This window comes from Aulonocara stuartgranti, assembly GCF_965226115.1.
Source record: "Aulonocara stuartgranti genome assembly, chromosome: 12".
Lineage (NCBI taxonomy): Eukaryota > Metazoa > Chordata > Actinopteri > Cichliformes > Cichlidae > Aulonocara > Aulonocara stuartgranti.
Window position 1 is genome coordinate 1306418 of NC_138948.1, and position 25738 is coordinate 1332155.

General features: G+C 42.8%; 2 protein-coding genes across 3 annotated transcripts; one reads left to right on the forward strand and one right to left on the reverse strand.

Annotated features, from left to right (window-relative positions):
• Window positions 1–310: 310 nt before the first annotated feature.
• On the forward strand, window positions 311–15206 carry lrrc2 (leucine rich repeat containing 2). 2 transcript variants are annotated; one of them, XM_082556041.1, is made up of 10 exons: window positions 311–639; window positions 1195–1339; window positions 6223–6338; window positions 6818–6903; window positions 6991–7147; window positions 7230–7366; window positions 8687–8832; window positions 8975–9127; window positions 10618–10787; window positions 11201–15206. In XM_082556041.1, the coding sequence occupies exons 2-10, from the start codon at window positions 1203–1205 to the stop codon at window positions 11248–11250; spliced, it is 1152 nt and encodes a 383-aa protein (XP_082412167.1). In that variant the 5' UTR covers window positions 311–639; window positions 1195–1202; the 3' UTR covers window positions 11251–15206. The 2 variants fall into 2 exon arrangements, with proteins under 2 accessions (XP_082412167.1, XP_082412168.1); XM_082556042.1 differs by having other exon boundaries at window positions 311–423.
• mfsd14bb (major facilitator superfamily domain containing 14Bb) lies at window positions 12789–23604 on the reverse strand. Its single transcript, XM_082556043.1, has 12 exons — window positions 23324–23604; window positions 20669–20761; window positions 20375–20437; window positions 20129–20256; window positions 18610–18724; window positions 18049–18267; window positions 17845–17958; window positions 17367–17438; window positions 16463–16575; window positions 16281–16378; window positions 16007–16149; window positions 12789–15927 (listed from the first exon to the last, which is right to left on the reverse strand). Exons 1-12 carry the CDS (start codon window positions 23378–23380, stop codon window positions 15697–15699), a joined length of 1446 nt encoding a protein of 481 aa, XP_082412169.1. The 5' UTR covers window positions 23381–23604; the 3' UTR covers window positions 12789–15696.
• Window positions 23605–25738: the final 2134 nt, after the last annotated feature.

A 25738-nucleotide genomic window follows, 5' to 3' on the forward strand; every position in this document is an offset into this window, starting at 1 on the left:
CACAGCAGACGTGTTATTAGTAACAGCACAAACATGGTCCAGTTCAGGTGAAGCTGAGCAGAGAGCTACCACCTGTCAGTCAAAGAGGCCACGCCCCCAATGATGCAAACTTTAAGCCAGTTTAACCAGTTTTTCTACAGACCAAAGAGTTTGTTTCTTTCTGCTGCCTCTGCTGGACGTTAGAGGAACTGCAGGTTTTATGCTTATAATGAACATAAACATAAATACTCATGTATAAGTGTCATGTGACACAGCAGGAGTCATATCTCAGCTGGTAAAAATAGCTTGTTGAGTCACACACACGATCATATCACGTGTGTGTGTGTGTGTGTGTGTGTGTGTGTGTGTGTTTGTGTGTTTGTGTGTGTGTCAGTAAACAAGCTGGTCACTGAGCGGACAGCCGGTCTGGAGCAGGACTCTTAGGTAAGAGCACGTTAGTTTCTCAGCCTCGGCTGCTCTGCGTTTACAGACGGTACGATCCACACAGGAACAGGAAGTGTCTTCAGTCAGACCAGCAGCTCTGAGGTGGTGAACATGTGGAGGAGAGCCCTTTGTCTCTCAGACTGAACCATTCCTGTCTCACTTTGTTTAGAGGTTTCAGGTGGTTCAGTCCAAACTGCGCGTTTAAACTTAAAAAAGGTAAATTCCCTCAAAAACGGTTCAGTTTTTAAAATTTTTTTTTTTACATCTTTCAGACTTGTTGATGTCTTTCTAGAATTTTCCCTCCTGTGTCGTCGGGATGGCGTCATTTCATAAACATCAGTACTTTTATATTTAAAGATCAGACTGGTTTACAACTTAATTGCAGCTTTCATGGTTGAATGATAGCTGATCATTTTTAACAAAGAAGAAACAGACGTGACCCTTGAGCTCCAGACAAAGAGCTCAGTGTGGATGTACTCTGGGTAGTTTTACTTCAGAGTCTATATTTAAACTGCCGGGTCCTGTTTGAGAGTTTCTGTAAATGCTCTAGACTTCACTTTCCCGCGATGTTCAGCTTCCTTTTTCAGAGATGCTCTTTAACCTTTCAGATGTTGTTATCAGCGTAGAGATGAGCTGAAGAAAGAGGCAAAGAAGAAAACGTGGCTCATTAGTCAGCTTTAGGTTTTTACAGAAAAATTTTCTGGGTAAATCTGTTTAAACTTAAAGCCGGATATGTTCAGATAATGATCCTGGTCTCTTCCTCCTCCTCAGCAGCAGAGATGGGTCCGGAGAGGAAGCTGGACGTCCCGGTCTACGATCTCTCTCTGATCAGAGGGATGTGGGAGGTCCGAGTGAAGAAGCACAGAGAGAGGCAGAAGAAGGAGAAGGAGAGGATCGAGCAGAGCGCCCTCACCAGGTAAGACGCAAAAACCCACAGAACTGATGAAGAACATTTGGCCCGCATTTGTAGTTTTAAGTCTGCCTGCCCACCTTAAACCAGCCAGGTGTCAGGTGTGCTTTTTGTTCTGGACCACGACCGGCTCACAAACAGCTGCAATAGATGAGACAGAACTCTCTGATCAGGTCAAAACATAACTGTCATTCATTAATGTTCATGACGGGCTCTTTACTGAGAGTCTGTGTCAGGACCCAGTCTGCAGGTTTGTGAAGTGCAGTTTGGTTTTTCACCATCTCCAGAGCTCCGCCAGCAGAGTTAGACTTCCTCAGAATTTGATCTTCTAACGCTACGGTAACATATCGAGCAGCCAGTATCTCCAGCGATGCCGTTCTGGTGGAGGTCCCGCCTTTGGTCAAGCTGACATCAGCACCTTTGTGTCCCATAAGTGTTTTTATCCAAATATGCCAGGATTTCCAGGTGATGATGTCATGATAGCGTTGGATTTTGTAGCCTGTTGTGAATCAAACTCTGCTCAACCGAACCAATTCAATTTTATTTATATAGCACCAAATCACAACAAAAGTCGCCTCAAGGCGCTTCATAGATACAGAGAAAAACCCAACAATCATATGACCCCCTATGAGCAGCACTTTGGCGACAGTGGGAAAGAAAAACTCCCTTTTAACAGGAAGAAACCTCCAGCAGAACCAGGCTCAGGGAGGGGCGGGGCCATCTGCTGTGATTGGTTGGGGTGAGAGAAGGAAGACAGGATAAAGACATGCTGTGGAAGAGAGACAGAGATTAATAACAGATATGATTCAATGCAGAGAGGTCTGTTAATACATAGTGAGTGAGAAAGGTGACTGGAAAGGAAAAACTCAATGCATCATGGGAATCCCCCGGCAGCCTACATCTATTGCAGCATAACTAAGGGAGGATTCAGGGTCACCTGGTCCAGCCCTAACTATATGCTTTAGCAAAAAGGAAAGTTTGAAGCCTAATCTTGAAAGTAGAGATAGTGAATGCCTCACATACCTTGTATGTGAGGAGCAGGATTTTGAATTCTGGATTTAACAGGAAGCCAAAACAGGAGAAATCTGCTCTCTCTTTCTAGTCCCTGTCAGGACTCTTGCTGCAGCATTTTGGATCAGCTGAAGGCTTTTCAGGGAGTTTTTAGGACTTCCTGATAATAATGAATTACAGTCGTCCAGCCTGGAAGTAATAAATGCATGAACTAGTTTTTCAGCGTCACTCTGAGACAGGATATTTCTAATTTTAGAGATGTTGCACAAATGGAAGAAAGCAGTCTTACATATTTGTTTAATATGTGCGTTGAAGGACATGTCCTGGTCAAAAATGACTCCAAGGTTCCTCACAGAGTTACTGGAGGCCAAGGTAATGCCATCCAGAGTAAGAATCTGCTTAGAGACCATATTTCTAAGATTTTCAGGGCCGAGTACAATAACCTCAGTTTTATCTGAATTAAGAAGCAGAAAGTTAGCGTAGGGCTGCTCAATTAATCGAATTTTAATCACGATTACAATCTGGGCTTTCAACAATCATTTAAAATGACTGAGCCGATTATTAGCCCCTCCCTCAAGCTTTACTCTCGCGCTACTCCGTGTGGCAAATCGAGCGCACCTCTCTGCATTTCGAACACGTGTCACAACAATTAAGAGGACCCAAGGGAAGCTCGGAAAGCTAAGCAGAAGTTATTTGGAGAGGAGAGTGACTGCCGTTGGTTGAAAAGAGAGGTAAAAAAACTTCAGTGGTGTGGAAACATTATGGGTTCAGTCAGACGTGGATCAAGTAGACACAGTGTGTAAACTTTGTTACAGTGTAGCTGCACCACAGAGCAACACTGCAAAGTTCACTAAACACAGATGTTTACATTTTTCATTTATTTCTTATATTGCAAACATTTGCACTGTTATCAGTATTTGCACACTGTTTTATATTATTTTTTAAAGTCATTATTCAACACATTGTTATTGTTAACCCTTTAAATCCCTGTAGAACCTGAACCGTGTAAGCTAGCGCAATAGTTTGTTTTGCATATGAAACCGGAGGAGTTGTACTTACATCTTATGCCATCAGCTTGTCCTTGGTCACAGTTTCCTTCCACATAAAGCTTTGCAAAAATTGCATAAAAAGGGCTTGCAGGAACAAAAACATAATATTCCAGAAACACGCTTTGCCGATCGATCAGCTGTTCATAACACTTCCCACATTGAAAAAGACGTCAACGCGAACTATCGCATGTCCGCCATTTTTTGGCCGAAACCGGAAGTGACGTCATTTTCGCGGAAAATGTAGTTTTTAATTGTAGGCCTTAAAAGCCTATACTGGTGTTTTTATAAGTCATGTCTGACTTTTCTGAATAGTTGCTGGGATGCTTAGAACTCGAATTGCACTGCTGGAAATAGTTTATTTTGATGCACCTGCTGTTTTCTTTGCAAATTTGCATCATGGGATTGTTTTTTTTGTTTTTGCTGCAGTATATAAAAATTGCTGTATCTCCAAAATAAAACTATGAAGACACTCAAAATAAATTTCCTGTTGTTGTAAACTATTTTTTGCAACTTTTTTGTATTTAAAGTTTTGAGGGATAAGCCTCTTAAATTTTCCCAATTAGAAATATATGTAAAAAAAAAAAAAAAAGATTTTCAATTTTTTTGTGGTTTATTGCACTTTTTTGCAATTTATGTAATTACTATGGACTTAATGCATACATAGTATTAAAATATGGGCTATAACAGTTGTATTGATGTATAGCAACTTGAAATGCTCCCACAAATGGCACTACAGCATGTAAAAATATATATATATATAAGCTCTGGCGGACTTGGTTCTATGGTAGGTCTTAAAGGGTTAAATAAATATCGTCAAATAATCGAGATCTCAATTTCAGTGAAAATAATCGTGATTATCATTTTTGCCATAATCGAGCAGCCCTAAGTTAGCGGCCATCCAGGTCTTTATGTCTTTAAGACATTCCCGCAGTTTAACTCATTGGTGTGTGTTATCTGGCTTCATGCACAGATAGAGCTGGGTGTCATCTGCATAGCAGTGTAAATGTATGCTATGTCTTCTAATGATGCTGCCTAAGGGAAGCATGTATAATGTAAACAGAATTGGTCCTAGCACTGAACCCTGTGGAACTCCATAATTAACCTCAGTGTGTGAAGAGGACTCTCCATTTACATGCACAAACTGGAGTCTATTAGATAGATATGATACAAACCACTGCAGCACAGTACCTGTAATACCTACAGCATGTTCTAATCGCTCTAATAGGATATTATGGTCGACAGTATCGAACGCTGCACTAAGGTCTAGCAGGACAAGCACAGAGATGAGTCCACTGTCAGAGGCCATAAGAAGATCATTTGTAACCTTCACTAAAGCTGTTTCTGTGCTGTGATGAGCTCTGAAACCTGACTGAAACTCTTCAAATAAACCTCTGCAGATGATCTGTTAGCTGTTTGACAACTACTCTTTCAAGGATGTTTGATATGAAAGGAAGGTTGGAGATTGGCCTATAATTAGCTAAGACTGCTGGGTCTAGAGATGCTTTTTGAGTAAAGGTTTAACTACAGCCAGCTTGAAGGCCTGTGGTACATAGCTGATCATTAGAGATAGGTTGATCATATTTAAGATTGAAGCATTAATTAATGGCAGGACTTCTTTGAGCAGTTTTGTAGGAATGGGGTCTAAAAGACACGTTGATGGTTTGGAGGAAGTAATTATTGAAGCTAACTCAGAAAGATCAATTAGAGAAAAAGAGTCTAACTTAACATCAATGGTACTAAGAGTAGCTGTAGATAATATTACATCTGTGGGATGATTACTGGTAATTTTTTCTCTAATGATAAAAATTGTATTTGTGAAGAAGTTCATGAAGTCATTACTAGTTAATGTTAAAGGGATGGTTGGCTCAACAGAGCTCTGACTGTTTGTCAGCCTGGCTACAGAGCTGAAGAGAAACCTGGGGTTGTTCTTATTTTCTTCAATCAGTGATGAATAGTAAGATGTTCTGGCTTTGTGGAGGGCTTTCTTATAAAGCAGCAAACTATTTCTCCAGGCTAAATGATGATCCTCTAAATTTGTGACACGCCATTTCCTCTCCAGATTATGAGTCATCTGCTTTAGGCTACGTGTTTGAGAATTATACCACGGAGTCAGGTACTTCTGATTAGAGACCTTAGTTTTCACAGGAGCTACAGTATCCAGAGTCGTACGTAGTGAGGAGGTGAAATTATTAACAAGATAATCGACCTCTGTTGGGGTAGCGTTCAGATAGCTGCTCTGCTCTGTGTTGGTACAGGGCATTGAAGATGATAACAGTGGGTGGATTATATTCTTAAACTTAGTTACAGCACTTTCAGAAAGACATCTGTGATAAAGTCTACTCTCCACCGCTGTGTAATCAATTATTGTAAATGTAAATGTTATCAGGAAATAATCAGACAGGAGAGGGTTTTCAGGAAACACTGTTAAATGTTCAGTTTCTATGCCATATGTTAAAACAAGATCTAGAGTGTGATTAAAGTGGTGGGTGGGTTCTTTTACATTTTGACAGAAGTCAATTGAGTCTAATAACAGATTAAATGCTAAATCTGAGAGATCCAATCCATGGTCTGTTGAGTAAATAAAGCATTTGAACTTGACTGAGTCAGACCCAGCTGACTGTTGTTGCTCATAAAGTGTGAGAGTCATGGCCGATTTCAGCCGTGTGAACACACAGCGCACTATTTATAACGCAGCGTAGTGAAGTCTGGCCTGCAGACGGCAGAAAGGTCAGAAGTTTGGAGGATAAACGGGAACATCCACGCAGCTGAAATTTGATCTGACATCAGCGTGGCGCTGCTCACACTTGGTTAACATTTCTGTGTGCGCAGGATCGACCAGGAGTGGCAGTATCGCATCTACTGTAAGACCCTGAAGACCTCCGAGCTCAACCTGCTGCATCATTACCTGGAGAGGTCGACCTTGACAGACATTCAGCTGTGCACGGGTAAACACAGTGGACAGGCCTGCACGAGTCGTCCAGCGTCCTGGCAGGCGTACGGCACCAAAACTGACATAAAATCATCAGATACAGTCACCAGATGGAAAACTGTATGCAACTACAAAATCAGCCACCACTGGACTGTTTAATAACAGAGTTAAGCTTAGTTTTGCTAATTTTAGTCATCTTAGGAAGAGTTTAAGGGATGAAGGTTGGGCTGCATCGTTTTCTGAGAGGACCTTTTAAAATGTCATTATGTAAAAAGTTTTTGAGCTTCTTTCAAATGTTTTCGGGTGCATGTTACACTGAGTCAATGCGCCATCTGGTGGTACAAAATTGGTACTACACAAAACTATAGCCAGGCTGTATTTTAATGCCAGCTAATGTGTCCTATCAGATGTTTCTTCACGTTCAGTTTAGTTAAATACATGAATTTACAGTAAACTCTGCTGTAGTTGCTGCTGACGTTGTTGTATACCTGTTAGAGTCAGACCAGCAGCAGTGTCAGGAAGTCCAGCAGGATCCCAATGAAGTCAAACTGAGCTTCCAGCTGGAGGGAGAACGCTGGATGGTAAGTTGGTTAAAAGTTTGTGGTTTAAACGTGTTGTAGTTTGCTTTCTCTCAGGAAACCAGAGTGATTAAAAAAAATCATTTGCAGGATTTTCCCCGTGAGCTGCAGTGGATGACCTACCTGAAAGAGTGGCACGTGAGGAGAACAAGGATCCGCCAACTGCCTGACTACCTGGCTCTGTTTACCCAGCTCACCGTTCTGGACATCCCCAAAAACGCCATCACTGAGCTGCCGCCCGAGATTGGTGAGTCATACACAAACAGAGTCTGAACGACCTGAGAGGATGGGAAACGATACCGAAATAATTCCTCCGTCTGTATTCTAAGGTAAACTGACAGTGCTGAGGGAGCTGTACGTCAGCTACAACCGACTGTCCCGAGTTCCTCCAGAGCTTGGGAACTGTGAGAAACTGGAGAGACTCGAGCTCGCGGGAAACCACAACCTGTCCGAGCTGCCGTTTGAGGTGAGAGGGTCAAGCTGTACATCCATCATCAGTCCCTGGCAGCAGCTCAGTGTCACAAAAACTTTAAGATGATGAACTATGTTGTTTGCCTGTTTATGTGCTTTTAAGGCTCCACCATTTGGTAGAAGTTAAACAGTTAGTAAGATTTTGTACTTACATCTTATGCCATCAGCTTGTCCTCAGTCACGGTTTCCTTCCACATAAAGCTTTGCAAAAATTGCATAAAAAGGGCTTGCAGGAACAAAAACATAATATTCCAGAAACACGCTTTGCCGATCGATCAGCTGTTCATAACACTTCCCACATTGAAAAAGACGTCAACGCGAACTATCGCATGTCCGCCATTTTCTGGCCGAAACCGGAAGTGACGTCATTTTCGCGGAAAATGTAGTTTTTTACTTGTAGGCCTTAAAAGCCTATACTGGTGTTTTTATAAGTCATGTCTGACTTTTCTGAATAGTTGCTGGGATGCTTAGAACTCGAATTGCACTGCTGGAAATTGTTTATTTTGATGCACCTGCTGTTTTCTTTGCAAATTTGCATCATGGGATTGTTTTTTTTGTTTTTGCTGCAGTATATAAAAATTGCTGTATCTCCAAAATAAAACTATGAAGACACTCAAAATAAATTTCCTGTTGTTGTAAACTATTTTTTGCAACTTTTTTGTATTTAAAGTTTTGAGGGATAAGCCTCTTAAATTTTCCCAATTAGAAATATATGTAAAAAAAAAAAAAAAAAAGATTTTCAAAAGTTATTTTCTTTTTCAGTAGTTGAAACTAAAGGAAGAGATGAGCAGCGTTGTGGCGTCTCTGCTGGTTTCCTTTGTCCAGATTAATCAAAGGAGAGAAAGATGAATGTCAGAGTTTGTAGGCGTTGGCCGGTTTCTGTTTGGGCAGCACCTGAGGGACAAACTCACTGTTGGTTCCTCGGGTGGGAAATTAGGGGAACTGCAGCGTTGATTATTGTTCTATTCTTGAGGCCCGGAGGTTGACACTCTGCAGAACTGAGCATGGGATTAAAGTGAACACCTGAAGCGCCATCAGGGGTCAAATTTACTATTGCCCCCCAAAAATGCTGAACTGTCCTTCAGGACCATCAGGATGGTGTTCAGAGGTCAAGTTCAGTTCAATTCAGCTTTATTTATACAGCGCCAAATCACAACAACAGTCACCTCAAGGTGCTTTATATTGTAAGGTAGACCTCAGGTCAAGTTAGCAGGAGGCTCATAGAACTCCATCCAATCAGTTCTTTTTAAACCAGAGACGTCGCTCCCTGCTGGACATTGTGCTGATGATGTCACTGTGCGTTGTCTCTCTGTAGCTGAGCAGCCTGAAGCAGCTGGTCCACCTGGACATCGCGGAGAACAGGTTTGTCTCGATCCCCATCTGCGCTTTGAGGATGACGAGCCTGCAGCTGCTGGACCTCAGCAACAACTGCATGACCGACCTGCCGCAGGACATGGACAGGTGACTGATGATGTCGTCACTATTTCCAGGTGGATCACCAGGCAGATCACCTGGGCTTCAGCTGTGACAGCAGCTCTTCTTGAGTGTTTCGGGGGAGGGTGTCAGCGTCCTGAGGTCTGAATGCTTATGTTTGTCTCTGCAGGCTGGAGCAGCTCGTCACCCTGTTCATCCACAAGAACAACTTCAATTACCTCCCTCACTGTCTCGCCAACATCACCACGCTGGCGACGATCGTTGTCAGCGGTGACGAACTCACCTGCATCCCAACTAAACTCTGCAACAACCCCGAAATCAAGTACACAGACCACACCTACACAGACTTCCACCCAGCACGCATCCAGGTGGCAAATGTCACACAGCAGCTTTAACCAGCTTATAGCTGCTGCAGCCTCTGCAGACCACTTTGCAACCCACCTCCACACCAGCTCCTCAGTTTGATTGATTGATTGATTGAATCTTTATTTTGAACATGTTGAAAAAGTACAACAAAATAGAATTAAAAGAGACAAATGAACAAAGCAAAACAAAAGGAAAACGAGCAACCACAACTCCAAATAACGTTCATGTTCAAAAAGGAGCAGGAAGAAGCATAAGCTTATTTAATCCCACCCCTTTTCCACTATCTATCTAGCAATTACATTATGTCATGTGTATTTTTTTTTAATATATATACATATGTTTCTATCTATCCATACATACGTTTATATACACATACGCACATATACACATTTTCAATAACCCCATTAACACCTCAAGGATACACAACATATATATATATATATATATATATATATATATATATATACACATACCCACACCAACATACCCGTGCACCCGCACACACATGAAAATATTAGACAAGAACACCCTATCAAATCTCTACCTTTTCCCTGTAAAAACCATATCCTTAAATTGGACTTTGCTTCATATCCTTACTTAGTCTGTTCCACAGCTTCACTCCACACACAGAGATGCAAAAACTTTTAATGTTGTGCGGATACGAGGATGTTTTAAATTTAATTCCCCCCTCAAATTGTGTCCCCGTTCCCTTTTAGAAAACATTTTTAGAATATTGTCAGGAAGCAGGTTATTTATTGCTTTATACATAATTTGTGCTGTGAGAAAATGAACCAGATCTGTGAATTTTAGAATTTTTGATTTTAAGAATAGTGGATTTGTATGATCTCTGTAGTTTCATGCTACATCTGATTTGTGTTATTAAATGGTTTGTTTATAAAGCCAAGAAATCTTTTTTCTTGGTCAGAAAACAACTGGCGCAGTGATAAATAGGGTAAAATTCCAAATTTCTTGAAGGCTGCACAGATGTTCCCATTACATAAAGGTGGTAACCTTAATCCCTAATGATTACCGAACCATCTTGAACTTGTCCTGCTTAACAAAAACCTTGAGTGTCAATGGTGGATTAAAACTACATCTGGAGTCAGATAAGGTTACTATCAGAACAGCTGCTTCAGTAGACTACAGCATTCATGTGGAAAAGCTGCGCTCAGAGAGAACCTCAGAAATGTTTCAGGACTCCTTAAAGTCAGTGCAGGTGTTCCACAGGGAACCATTCTCAGACCTTTTGTATTTACAGCAGTAAGTCTGCTGTAAGAGGTAAATTTGATTTCCACTGGCCTTCATCATTAATTTGGTGACTCATAAGACCCACAGAGGGCCACAAAGGGTCACGGTCAGCGGTGTTTCACGAAGAGGAGCAGCCTGAAGTGAGTCAGCTCAGAGGGGTCAGAACTTTTTTTAATGTTTGTCTCTGCTCTTCTTCAGGTTCATTCGCCTCTACGACAACCCTGCGAGCAAAGAGAAGAAGAAGAAAGAGGAGAAGAAGAAAGAGGGTGTGAGAAGGAGGTGGAGGGAGCAGAGGGAGGCAGAGGAGGTGAAGGATAGTGGAGAGAAAGAGTTCATTGAAGCGTACATCAGCTCACTGCAGGACAGAGGTGAGTTTCAGCGCCAGATTCTCACCTTTTTACTTTACAATTACACAAAAGTCTAAAATATGAGAGCTTTGCTGAAGTAAAGTGTGAACTTAATGATGACGAGATCATCAGAAATATTCTCATTTTAAACTGTGTGGAGACGTTTTTGAATTTTCTGTTTGGATTTAAAGTGTATAAAAAAATAAAGTTAACTAAATGAATACATCAGAAAACTTTTACTGATTAGTGATCTCTTCTTTGAATCATCTTTATTATAATCACCTTTATTAGTTGTTTTCAGGGTTTTTTTCATTAATAACAGGAACACTCTTCACTGTAATATTTACTAAGTGTTTTTCGTCCTGTCGGTAATCAGACTTCACACTCATAACAACCCGTCCTCATGTGTTTTGGGGGGGTTTGTCCCATGCCAGACACCGTCCCCTACGCCACCACCAAAGTCTCCATTTCCTGCCTGCTTTGAGGAAGAGGAGGAGGAAGCCAGTGAAGGTTGAGAGGATGATGACTGAAGGATGACAGCACTGAGGAATTTCAAAAGAGGATGCTAACAGAGGTTAACATGGGAGGTGACGTGAAAATGTGTTTTTAATCTTTCATACTAGCTCGAAATTATAAGTTAACATATTAAAGTTTAGTCCTTTATTAATATTCTTTTTAAACTAATTATTGTTAAATCGTTGAATCTGGGAAAAATAAAATCAGCAGGACGTTCACGTAAACACTGAATGCATTAATCTCAGGTCATTGTAATTTATTTCAAACTGCATTATTAAAATTAATAATTAAGTATTGCATGTAAGATGTTATTCAGAGTATATTTATTGGGTATGATACAACAAACCGAATACATAGAGACATGCTCACATAAAAGTTACAGGAAAAAAAATCTAATAAAAAAAAAAAAGCTTATTTCTGATGCTGGTTGCTTTTTTGTCAGACTTCAAACATTAAAACATCAAATGGAAAAAAAAAAATCATATTTAACAAAAATCGAGACGCTACAGTCGAAATGTGTTTTTGGATGCGCGTCAACTTTCATATATTTACATTAAATATTGATGAAGATAAAATCAATTCCAATTCCTGTTAATCGATCACTGAACTGTTTTATTTATGAATCTTTTTTCTTTTAGTTTTGAAGATGTCGATTGTCTAAATCTCTTCATTTCAAAATCGAATTCAGTTGAAATCAATAAAAACAGACTGAAGCTGATTTCTTTGTGATCCTGAGCAGATTTGATTTTTATTCACTTTTACATTTCTCACATTTATCAGCTGATGTTTTCTGTGTAAATGTAGTTTTTTGTTCAAAGTGTGAAAGTTGTGACCAAATAGAGATTTTCTGTTTATCAGGTTTGATTTCTATGATTTCTTTTAGTGTATTTTTCTGTGGTTGTCATAGTTACGAACTTAGCAGCTTTGATTTGTGCATTAAAATATAGAAAAGTTTTTGCTGTTTAAAATTTTTTTTTTTTAAAGTTTCTGTAAAATGGAGAAAAACGTTTTTGTATTTGTGAATTTTACTGAAGCTGCTTCGATTCAGACGTTTGTGACTTTATTTTTATTTAATGTTTGTAAACACACATTTTTCAATAATGGGCGCATTTTTGACAAACTTTCTAATTTAAATAAACTGAAGTTTAATTTGGTCGATCTTTAATCAGAACACTTCATGTTGTCTGTTGACCAAAGTAACGTACGAATGCTTCAGAGAGCTGAGCATGAACGAGCTGAAGCACTGATGATGTCACACAGAGCCATCATGCAGGTTACTGCTGCTGAGGGAGGACCGACAAACCGCTGCATCGTTAGGTGGACTTTGTATATTTATAAAGGAAATGTTGGTTTTTTGTTTTTTTTTTTTATTCTTGAATTTAGAGTAAAGAAGAAAAAATAACAAGGAAATAAAATGCAAAACAAATACTTTTCTTTGTTTTAATCAATAAAAAATTAATTTTTAAATAAAAAAAGTCAAATTAAACTGAATAAAAAATAAACACATTTCAAATGTCACACGTTTCTCTTTATTGTTATTAATATTCACGTTATCATAGATATTATTCAAAATTATGTTCTTAAGATAAAAGAGCAAAAGCAAAATACGTGACACGTCTCTCGGTTTAAATATAAAAGTGATATGAACACGAGTGATTCAGGCACACGTTCAGAGAAATTAAAGTGCAGCAATCAGCAAAAGGTCTGCACGGAGGAGGAAGAGGAGGAACATCTGGGAATGTCTGTCAGTCTCTGCGGCGGCCATGTTGGCGCGTCAGCCTTCACGCCTCACCGTAAAAAAAGAAAAAAAAAAAAGCCTCTGAGGAGGATTTACAGCCTCCATCGTCTGTGTGACCAAACACAAGCTGACATTTAAAAACGTCACGTTTCACTTCATGAACAGTTTCGGAGAATCATCAACGGGGAAATTCATTAAAAACTTTATGACACGATGACGACGTGATGGAGCGACTCGCTCTTAATCATGGAGTCAACAATCAGCCGCCCTAATCTATCTCATCGTCAGATTTAACAGAAAAGCAGGAAGAATGATTGAGTCATCCGGCCGGATCACTAAATCTAGGTTCTGAATTCCAACATGAAGGACACAAATTTGTGAACTTAAGACAAAAAAAATTCCAATGATCCAGTTTTAAATTGGACTGAGTCTAAAGAATATTCCAGACAGAAAGGCATTCAGTACTCGGAGAAACTACTGTGGGATCCAAGACTCTCCACGAGGCATTTGAGGACACTCGGTGAGCATAGGAAAATAAACCATCTGACATCATCGGCAAGTGGGCGTTAAGGGTTAAAAGGTTAAAGGTTATTAAGCCGAGAGCTTCTCTAACAGTCGATTGTGCTTCTGAGCTACATCATCATCAACGTCACAACAGGATGATCAGGCGTTCCTGTAGCCATGACAACGTTCATGCTGCATTCAGGGGAAAAAAGGAAAAATAAGGAAGAACTACCACTCAAAGGTGACGTCATCTGTCAGAGAACCTTTGGTCACTTTAAACTGTCAAAAACTATCATCTCCCACACAGAAACAGAGCCTGAATGCAGCACGAGTTATATTCCACTTACAGTAGCCGAGCTGTGCAGGTAAACGCACCTGACCTGTGCTCTGGTTCACAAGATCATTGATTCATCGATCTGTCTTTAAGCAACAGCTGGAGCCCCACATGTGCTCTTAAACTGGTTTCACTGGTTCAAACTGGACATGAAGAGACCTCCAGGACCGCCGGAGCTCTGTGCACAAAAATACATACGTGACATGAACCCATCATGAAGGCTGAAGCTTTAAGGGGCAAACGTGAGAACCTGCACAGAGCGCACATGCGATGGTTTTTAACCTGAACTGGGAGAAAACTCGACTTAAACGACTGATCAGGTTTTTTAAACCGATCTGTTGACCTTCTGAGAAATACAGCCTGTAACAAAAAGGCAAAATAAGCACAAAAGAGTAACAAAACACGGCACCGGTTGGTTTGTGAGCAGCCGCCTCGGGACCGCCAAGGTTCAAACTGCATCAGTAACTTGGAGCGTTTGATTTGTCCGACCTGGAAGGGGCAAGCGGACGGGGAGAGCACTTTCAGGTCAAACAGAAACAAACTTCAAGTATTAAAACAGAAGAAGAAGACGAGGAGGAGGAGGTGGTGACCCGCAGAGGCTCAGATTGTGGGAGGAGCAATGGCAAAAACTAGGTGGTGCTCTCTGTCCTTAAAGCCATCACTTGTCACTGCGGCTCAGAGAAAACTCGGTTTTCAGTGAAATCGTTGATATTAATTTGATCCACGCTGTAAAAACTCCAACCCTGCAGACTTCGTCCAGCCTTAGGCTATAAAACAGCAGTACAGCGCCCTCTACAGGATGGGAGGAGGCAAAACATGAGACCGTCTATAGGGCGGAGGTTTGAAATCAGGGCTGAGAAAAATGAAATAAATAAATAAATACATGAAATGCATTTAAATGTTGATTTGAAGTCAAACCGAGTCCCGTTTACTGGATCAACGCAGGAAAATCTACACTGAAACAAAAGGACCACACCTGCAGCTCAAAGCAAAAACGCCACATTAGTAAATTAAAACTATTAAACTGGGAGACCAAATAATGAAATAATGAGGCGGAGCTAAATGACGCCTCCAGCTTCACGCCGTTTATTTACTCGGATTTCTCCCAAATATGCAAAGTCCTGACGGGAGAGGGCAATGACATCATAGCCAGTCAGTTTGCACATGCTCTGTGTGACGGGAAGTCTGAGCGCAAATAGATCCAGACAGAAAACAAACACCTGGATCTCATCATGATTTGGTATTGTATCCCACAATCCCGAGCAGCTCCAACCTCCTCGTCCTCGCCAAGATTCGCCCTCCGATCCAAAAAACACCCCCCCCCTAAAAAAAAAAAAAAAAACAACAACGTAGTTTTGAGTGTCAGCTTTCACGGCCCGTACAATGAGGAGCATTTGATGGCCTCACCTCTGCGAACCTGACGGGTGGAGTCAGGTACAGACCTGACTGACAGGTATGGGAGGCTGCTGTCAGTTGCTTTGGCTTCTCTGGTCCCGTCCTCGCTGCGATTGGCTCGTAAAGTAAAACGTTGCGATCCTGCACGACTACACGACCACTTTACTTCTGCTGATCTGTTTTAACGGAGAGATCTCGACTCTTACTGAGGCAAGACTTCAAAGCCCTTTGGTTCTACCTGCCCAAACACACCTGGGCAAAGAATGGGAGGAGTCACAGGTGAGTGATATCAGTGAGATAAAAAGCGGTTTGCCGGGGAGGCCGCCGCCTAACGTTCCCCGACGGTCTGGATCGGGGGAAGAGAGGGTTTGTTTTTTTTTTTTAACAGGGGGAGGGACTTGCATACAAGACTCTGTTTTGTAATTGGCCAGACTGCCTACGAGTCACATGACACTGTCCTGCAGCAGCGGCTCGAGGTCCTCTGTGTCGCTGATGGGCACGGCAAGAGGGCTGCCGTTCTGAGCGTGTGCGGCGGAGCTGCTGCCGGCCTTGTTGGCGGTGCAGGTCTTGACTTCGGCCAGCTGGTGGCGCTCAGGGATGAAGAAGGCGACAACTAAAGCAAATATGACGCTGCACGCGCCGAAGAGGAAGGGCGGGCCCGGGACGACCAGCTTCTACAGACGGAGAGAGAACCGACTCGTTACGGGAAACAGAACAGCGAGGAAAGAATCAGCAAGGCGCATTTCTACGCACCTGTGTGCTTGCTGTGGATCTTCCTGCCATCGGCTCCACTTCGTTCAGCTCCACATTGAACAGGAAGAAGATGAAGCCGTAGAGAGCCGGGCCCAAACCATTGCACAGGCCTCTGATACCTGTGATCATCCCCTGTGCCACACCTGAACACACAGACGCCTCAGTCACATCTGCACCACCTTCATCCATGTGACACAGTCAGATGTTGATACAAACCACGGCCACACAGACCCTGTTTAAGACACGCCCCTTCGGACGGTCAGGTTCGACTCACCTTGCTGGTCGGGTGAGGCGCTGTGTGACACCAGAGCAGAGATTGCCGGGAAGGTGATCGAAGACATGGCCGCTACAGTTCCTGCTGCCCACATCATCCTGTAAGGACGCGACCAGATAAACGTTTAGGTCAGATCATTCACAGGAAACAGGAAACGACACGGGCGAGACGCTGGGACTCACCACGGCTCGGAGCCGAAGCCGTACCAGACCAGCTGGAACAGCTGAAAGGCCAGGCCGAGAAGAACCGTGTTCTTCTTACCGATGGTCCTCATCAGAACCCCGAAGAAGACCGTCTGACAGACACGAGACGTACAGTGAAGAAATCAGGACGCAACACATTTACAGGGTTTAGAAAGACAAACTGTCGTCTGTGTGACGGGTTACCGCAGCTTTTCATGTCAAACTAAATGAACAAACCTGAAACAAACACTGTGACGTCAGCATGCATTTAGAGTTAAAAAAAACAACAAAGAAATCACACTTTGAGGGCTTTCAGCTGAAGACGCTCCACGGCACCGTCTCCCACTTGGAACAACGCGGGCGTTAGCTGTTTTTAATACGATGCTCCCGGACTAACAGGGACCGCTGGATATTGGACTTCCTGTTACCACCCCCTGTTGGATCAGACTCTCTCTCTGACCGTGTAGAGTTACAGTCGGTCCCCATCTTTCCTCAGCCCCCGACTCTACACTCTGGGCACACATGACTGTGTCAGTACCCACCCAGATGATGCCACCATGGTGGGCTCATCTTTGGAGGCGACCTACAGAGCTGAGGCATTAATGCACAGTGAACACTCATTCTTTAATTTATTCTTCACATCTTTTCTCCACTTTACAAGTTTACTGCATTGTGTTGAGTTGCGCTCGCTGCCGACGTGGGACAGTTTCACTGTACTTCTGTGCTAAAGATGACGGTGCAATGACAGTAAGGAGTCATCTTATCTCAAACAGACGCGCGTGCAGCCACAGCAGGTTAACAGTTTCAGGATTGTTTCTCTCTAACATCGTCGGGTCTTTGGCTGTCGGCTGAACACGTTCACATAAAGTTAGCAGACGGTGCGACTCTGTGAGGACGAGCGTACCTGAGCGACTATAGAGAGGATTCCCACCATGGCGATGAAGCCGGTGATGGCTGCCGGAGAAAACTCGATCACCTGAAAGATGAAAACCTCGTCAGTGTTTCCGCCTTCGGGTTTTCATTGATTCATATTCGTTTTCTAATAATCTGCGTATGGCAAAGAAAAAAACATCACTTTTATCTTTGTTTCATTCTTGGGGGGGGGGGTAATTTAAAATTTAAATACACAATTAAAATAATTAAATATAATGTCTGACCAGCCCTCCTGCAGTACCTTTAGGGCCCACCAGGGGGTGGCAAGCCACACTTTGGGACTCACTGAGCTGCACTGAATAAAGGTGGAGATGCTTCATCATTTAAATCCCATAAATCTCCTGATCCTGATGATTGAGGGAACAAATAAGTGTTTCTGCGCTTGAACGTGTAGCTTTGACCTCCTGAGTCTATCCAGCACATGCTGGTCACAGCTGTCTGTGCGTTACCTGTCGCAGGTAGAGGAAGAAGCTGGAGTACTGCCCGGCTTCAGGCAGGTAGGACAGGAACACGGTGACGCAGATCAGCAGCACCGTGGTGTCTTTCCCCACCCGACGCAGAGACTGAACACACCAAAAACACAAATATCGATCAATCGATCTATCAGTCAGCGCAGAGCACGTCAAAGCTGTAACAGCGATGAAAAGACTCACGGCGAAGGGGTCGGCCTGCTCCCAGGAGATGGGGAACCCCCAGGACGTCAGCCTCATCTTGTCCGGCAGCGACTCGGGGACGACGAAGAACACGAACGCAATATCTGCCACAGCAATCACCGTGGCAACAAGGACCACCAGGCTGTCTCCGTACTGCCCAGACAGGTAGACCCCGATGGCCGGACTCGTCACCAGGCTGGCCGCGAAGGTCGCAGAGACCTGGCGAGGGAGGGGAGGTTAAATCAGCACATAACCCACCTTTGACCTCAGGCGCAGGGCTTCAAACTTGAAACGTCAGAATTTTAAAACAAACCTGAAAATGTTTCAGTTTCTGAAAATAAAATTTGGAATTAAGAACTTGTTTTCAAATTTTTACTGAATTTTGATTTTTACATCTGTGACTATAACTGATATAATCTGTGAGTCATCGTGACTTTTAACATTTAATAAAAATATTTCTACGATTCAACCATCCTAAAATATTTGTAAGTGAAATGTATGACATGGATGTTTTGTTTAGTTAGTGTGTGTGCGCTTGCGTGAGTGTGTGTGTGTGTGTACCAGTCCGTAGGCCGTACTCCTCTCGTGTTCCTCTGTGATGTCGGCGACGTAGGCAAAGATTACCGAAAAGGTCACCGCGAAAATCCCGGAGACTGAGATGAGAGCGAAATACCACCTACACACACACACACACACACACACACACACACACACACACACACACACACCTCCATTTTATTTCAAAATAAGAGACCCCTCAGGTGGGGAAACAGCGTTCTGTGAGACTTATAGAGTGTCTCAGGAATTACATCAAATTCAAAATAATCGAATCATGCTTTTTAACTTCTCTCACTGTTAAACACACACACACACACACAGAGGAAACCTCACTTCCTGTGATGTGAGGATTAAAGAGTTAACGTTTTCGCTCTGCTTTCAGGGAAGCGTTGTCGTCTTGTGACTCTGATGTTACGGTCGTTAAACCAAAAACACTCTAATCTAGTCTTTTATTGGAGAGTCTGTGAAATGTATGAACCATGTGACTCTGTGACAGTCAGACATCAGCTGATCGCTGCTGCAGTCCAGCAGAAATCCAACATAGGTGCGTTTTTTTTACTTTGAAGTGACTGTAACTCCTGTGTTTGGGTGAAAAGCAGGAAAAAGAGGAGGAGGAGGCCAGTGTGCCTTCAGCGTGTTTGCTGATCCTGAGCCGCTCACATGATCAACATGTGACAGCTGTGGCGATTAGAGTCCAGAGTTTTCCTGTCACGCACGGCTGAGCAGCAGCCTGTTACTGCTAGCTTAATGGAGCCGTCGTTCCTTCTCCTCAGCTAACACTGATTACTCAGCCTGTTTTCACGCCACTGTGATTTTTACATGTGGTCCAACACGCCTGTAAGCAGCCCAGAGTCCAGTTTACTCTACATGTGATTTTTATTATCGAGGACATTAAAAAGGAGTCAAAACATAAGACGACATCTTTATTCTTGGAGCCAGTCTGCAGCAGGACTACAAGCAGCTGTTTTAGCTCCACCTCCTTCATACAACTTTCTTCTGATTGGTTACGGCTGTAAGCCTGCTGAGGGGCATATCAGCGTATAAGGAGTCTGCGATTATATTTTTACTGTTTTCTACTCTCCACATGATGTTGGCATGCAGCTACAGTGGGTGCAGCTACAGTCGAGTTGGCGGTTAGCAGGGTTCCAGTTTCAAGCTAACTATAAACAAAACAAACCACAGATGCTCTGATTTCAAACTGAGCTGAGCTCAGCGAGCTGTGAAACACGGCGTTTCTCAGCTGTAAACAGAACGATCAAGGGACGAGCTCTCTGCTGATCGTGACGTCGACCGTTCCTCAGTTAGATTACTTAGCCTTTGAATATTTTTGTATCCTTCTCTTCTGATTAGTCGCGTTTCTTTCATGTTTTATGAAGAGTGTCGTATGTGCTATGTGCCATTTTCTGTGTTGTGCTCGTGTTTGAAGCTGTAACCAAAAATTTTAATGCACGTAATTCTTTACTTCTTCACTCATGTTTTTATCTCCGAGAGGAAGATTACTGAGAAAGAGCGTTAGTCTCACCAGGGGCTGATCTTCATGAAGGGGATGGGGGCGCAGGTAAAGAACACTGTCATGAGGAGGAAGGACTTCCTGCCCCAGATGTCTGACAGAGCACCAATCAGAGGAGCCGACAGAAATGACAGGAAACCCTAAACGGACAGAGAAATACAAACTCAGAGACGCCATGATATCGTAATATTCAACAAGCGTTAAGTTGAGGAGAAGTGGCTGAAAGCTGCGCTGACAGTAAACAGCCGAGCGGTTTACCTTGACCCCCTGCACCAGGCCGTTCATCAGGAAGGTGTGCTGAGGAAACACATCGCGCAGGACCTGAAACCACAAACACACTACTTTCACTTCCTCAGCACGTAGACGCCATGATGGTTCGCCCTTTATTACATCAGCCTGTAGATCATTTTTGGTCATGTGATGCTTTCAGCGAGGACACATTCAAGGTTTTAATAATCCCACTTTGGGGTTTATAGTTGCAGGAAAAGGTTGAAAACTTCATGAAAACTTTAACACTTTACACATTTTAGCAAAAGGTGTGCGTGTACTTACGGTCAGCATGGGCGTGGTGAGCAGGCCCCACGCAAAGAACTCCAAGAAGATCACCACCACGGCGTGAATCACTCTGGCTCGGCTTCGGCCGTGCTGTGGCGAGCAGAGAGGCAGACGCATTAACCTCACTTCCTGTGATGCGTCCCGCTAACATGATGACATTAGAGCAGCTGCTTTCACTTTAAGACCCATCAGAGTTCAGAAAAGTGCTTTAAAAGCCAGTGGAAGCATCACCCACAGACACGTTTGTCCTCCAGCATTCAGCTGCATCGCTTCTTCATTTTTAATAAACTCAACGTCGTTATGGGCTAATAAGACTGTGCTGTATGCGAGACACCGAGAACGTCTTAAAGAGGAGCAGAGGAAGGAGGAGGTACCGACTCCAGTGATTCCTCATCAGCTGGAACTTAACCCACATAATCTGTCCTCCAGCTGAAGCTCGCAGCACGGTGCAGAGTAAGAAAAGGCTGTTTTCACAGATCTGTTAAAACTTGTGAAAAAGAAACTGTTTGGAGGAGCGCGGCTGTAACTACCGGGGCTGAGACAGGGAAGGTGCGTTCAGGTAAGTGGTTTTATAAATCTCTGTAACAGTAAGCTGGATTTAAACAGGGCAGAGGATAGCTCAGTAGGTAGAGTGGTGGCCCCATGATCGGAAGGTCAGGGGTTCGATTCCCCTGAACAGCTACCCTGAGGTACCCCTGAGCAAGGTACGATCCCTACACACTGCTCCCCGGGCGCCCAATGGCTGCCCACTGCTTCACTGAGGGAATGGGTTAAATGCAGAGAGGGATTTTCCCCACGGGGACCAATAAAGTACACTTTCTTTCTTAAACAGGTGCGTCTGTGGGGACTGACTCACTGCTGGAGCCTCTGCTGGACATTGGAGGAACTGCAGTTTTCTGAGTCTGAGGCTCTGTGGGGAGTAAATGCCGCCATGGGTTCAGTCGACTGAAGAGTGTCGCCTGCGTTTATGGAAACTTTAATGTGGCAAAATCTGCAGAGCTGCTGGCATCGTGCAAACAGTAGTAACCACAACTGCAAAGAAAATCTGCAAAAAGGCTTCCCACCACACTGTTTGATGTAGCTTCACGACACTTTGGGTGTCTTCAAACAGTCTGAACCCCAAAGACAAGTGGAAACTGTAAATGTGGAGACAGCACTGTCGGCTCAGCAGAGATGCTCTCCATTTGCGTACAACGGGATTTTCCACCTATGCAAACGTTCTCCTGCACTGTCCTCCAAACACCCAGCAGCTCAGCTGTGCGTAGGTCGAATGCTGATTGGTTTATAACCTCACCGATACAGAGAAGAGTGACAGCAGAGGTCACAGGGAACAGAAGACGCACGAAAGAAAACACACACACGAAGTGTCCAGACAGCGGCTGCAGCGGACACTTTGTCTTTAACACCATTTCACTTCAGCTGTTTGTTTGTTAGAACTTTATTGTTCTGCACAGCCGGCTGACGAGTGGCCCAAAGACCAGTCGCACCACATAGTTTGGACGCTGCCTCCATCGAGCACAGACGCTCGCTGCAGGCTGACGGGACGTCAGTAGCTCTCCAAATGAATTTGACATTTCAACAGTGTGAATACCTGGTGCATGCAACCACAACAAACCAAACCCTGGGTGTAGGCAGGAGGGTTGGAGTTTTACAATCAGTGCGTCCCGTCACATCCATCCAACTATCATTTGTGTTTACACCCTTTTAAAAAACAACAACAATGGATGAAATGCAGTGATAATGATGGACAATGATAACCACACCCCAGCTTTGTTTCTCTCCTTATAAACGCATTTGTTTTAAAAATACAGACAGCTACATGATCTTAACTGCTTTGACATCTGATTTTAATATTTCATTTTTTTAAACCTACACTTTAATCCCACTTTGAATTTTCTGGCTCTGGTTACAAACTACCTCTGAATACAGTTTAGAAGGAGCTTAGTGTGTGCACTCAAACATCATGTATGGCAGTTTACATACAGTCTACTCCATTACCAATCAAATACAGGAATACATTTAAAACAAGAAAAGAAAAATAAATAATCAAAAACAAATCAACTACTTGAAATGATTCAATAGATAACATACATTTAAAAGAATTTGAAACAATGATATCTATCCTAGGATCATTCAAATAACAAACTTAAAACTTTATTCAAAAAATATTAAAGATAATAAAGAAACGAACGTAACACCCATCGTGACTTTTTCATGTACTTTGTATTAATGCCGGAGTAATACTACTGTAATAGTGTTATAATGTAATTTGAGTGCAGTACTTCGGTTTAGTTCCGGACTTTCACTGCAGCAATACTCTGTTTCCAGGACTTTTACTTGTTACCGAGGCTCTTTACGGTGTTTCTCCTGAATTAAAGCCTCTGAACATTCACACCTCCGAACCAGACGGGCGACAGTTTACTGTTTGGATGCTTTAAGCTTTAATTATCGCCCGAAGTTTGCTAACAGCTAATTAGCTTCCTGTTTTACCGCTCCGTGTCAGGCTAACTGAATTAGCTTCTGTCGGTGAGTCAAACATGGCTGTCAGCGGGACATCAAAGCCGTTTAATCAGCTTATTAAAGCAGTCGTTAGCCTCTTTTATCGCCCGCTCACACCGACGTTGGCCGGCGACGTCAACCCACGGCACTCACCGAGCTCCGGACCAACACCATGTCGCTGGCCTCCGTCGCAGTTTTCTCCCGCATCATCTCACATCTTGCTGAGAAGATTTTCACTCCCGGTTCGCGCTGTGGGACATCCTCCCGAGGTGTCTCCGTCTCTTCCAGAATGCCCCGCCGCGTGAGATTAAGATGTGTCCCTGCTGAGCTATCATGGACCCAGCCCCGGAGCTCTTCGTGGTAGCGGTAACTGTGAGCAGGAGACTCGGCTTTCGTTTTCGCCGAATTCCTCCGCTCTGACCTGCTCGCTGGCTGCTTGTGGCTCTATTTTATCACCGGAATACACCGCGTGCGCACAGCCGAATTCTCTATTAACAAGTGGGACAAGCACCGCCCCGCGGCGCTGTGTAGGTTATTTAAAACAAAACGCACATCCATCTGCCAAAAGAATCTGTTTCCAGATCAGATTTCCTCCTGCTCAGGGCGTCTGTTACATATGCAAAAGCTGAAACATCGGACTCTGGATCAGTGAGACTTACGCTTAAAAAGCGCGCCCCCTGCCGGACCCGATATTACCGCACAGTGCAGTTTTGTTAATACTTATTAAGAGTGATGGCGTCGTTTTTTCAGCGAAAATCCTCATTTATAAAACATGGCAGACTAAAAACTTCTTAGTTAAGCGCTTTTGTTGTCTGTGAGGAAACTGGTCAGCGCAGAGGCTCAGTATTTGGCAGGAAGCGAACGGGGATGCGAACAATACAATGGATCACTTTTTAGCAAGCGGGGGAAAGGCGGGACTCAGCTGTGGAAGATTTTCTTTTTTGGCGTCAGCGCGAACACGCACGGGCACAAACGTCAAGGCAGCCCGCGTGACCAACTGCACTTCTGGTGATGGTTTTTCAAAATAAAGGCCTGACTGGCTGTGACTGTAAATTTATGGTACACAGTTATTTAAAAATTTTAAACAAAACTGTTAGTTAAAATAACAGCGCTATCTATGTTTTCGTTTTGTTAATGTTTGTTTTTTTAAATCATAGCTTCTTCAACATAAAATAAGTCTTGTTGTGTCTACAATAATAATATCTACATGGATAATCTTTGCGGGTTGAAAGTCGCCACTCTTTGTGTGTGTGTTTCCTTTGCTTGTTTTAATTGTTTCATTAACCTATAAAAACACATAAGTATCCTGTAATCACAGTCAGGTCGTTAGGAATTATAAGTAACTTGCTGGCAATCCTTCTACTGAGAATTTACTGTATTTTTTTTAGCAGTCTTTCACTGGACTGACCGTAACATCTGTAAGAAAGCACCGCTGTCCTGTAGAGACTTTTAACGATAACTTACTCATTTCCCTCAAAAATCTACAAATCAAAAACCATTAAATTATTCATTACCGTAAATCATTTTAATCATTCCTTGTTTAACAGAAATATGATCTATAATTATTTTTGCTCTGTGCTCAATATTCAAAACTGTGAAAACATATTCTCTTTTACCACAATGAGCTGCAGCGAGGTCTGTAGGAAACTGAATGCTTAAAGCCAAAAGAGTCAAACAGTGACGACAGTTTAGACTGGGTCCTTCTTTGACTGAGTACTGATAAACCTATAAATGACATTCTGAATTTATCCGGCTTCAGGCAAAAAAAGCTCCAAAACACGATCATGTGTCGTTTTACAGTGCAGCTGTCTCTCTTCATACTCTCCTGAAAAAGAGAACTTAATATCAATGAGATTGCCTGTTTACATAAAGGATTTCATTTCATAAGAAGAATAATAGAAAAGATCAGAGTTATTAAACCCAGTCTGACAATTAGTGATACACACTTTCAATGTGCAATTTCAATAAGCCTATAGGCCAGGGTTTTCCACTTTCTGCTTTCCGCTGATGATCTTGTACTGTGTCATTATTTGTCATATTAAAATGTTGATAGTCCAGTATTTTAACATGTCATATTCTGACCTGTGTGTTTATTATAATATCTTTGAGTTTGGCATTTCTGTTGCTACACGAGCCTTAAAGTTTTATGTGGACTTTTTTATCTCCCAGTCACCACTGAAGTTAAAAAGTGTTTCAGATTAAAAGCAGGAGACCCGATTGCCTGTTTTCAGTGCTGAAGAGCTTACTCTCCCACAGGCTTCTGTAGAATCACTTGCCACGGGTCGCCCCCTTGTGGAAGTTTGAAAGTTCAATTCCATTTTATTTATATAGTGCCAAATCACAACAACAGTAGCCTTGAGGGGGCGACCCAGGGTAAGTGATGGGAGAGTAAGCTCTTCAGCACTGAAAACAGCCAATCAGGTCACCTGCTTTTAATCTGAAATACTTTTGCACTTTAGTGGTGACTGGGAGATAAAAAAAAAAAAAAAGTCCACATAACACTTGAAGGAAAGCATTTCCTTCATTTCATCTTTTACTTTGGTGGCAATATGTAGAGCCGGCGCTCTT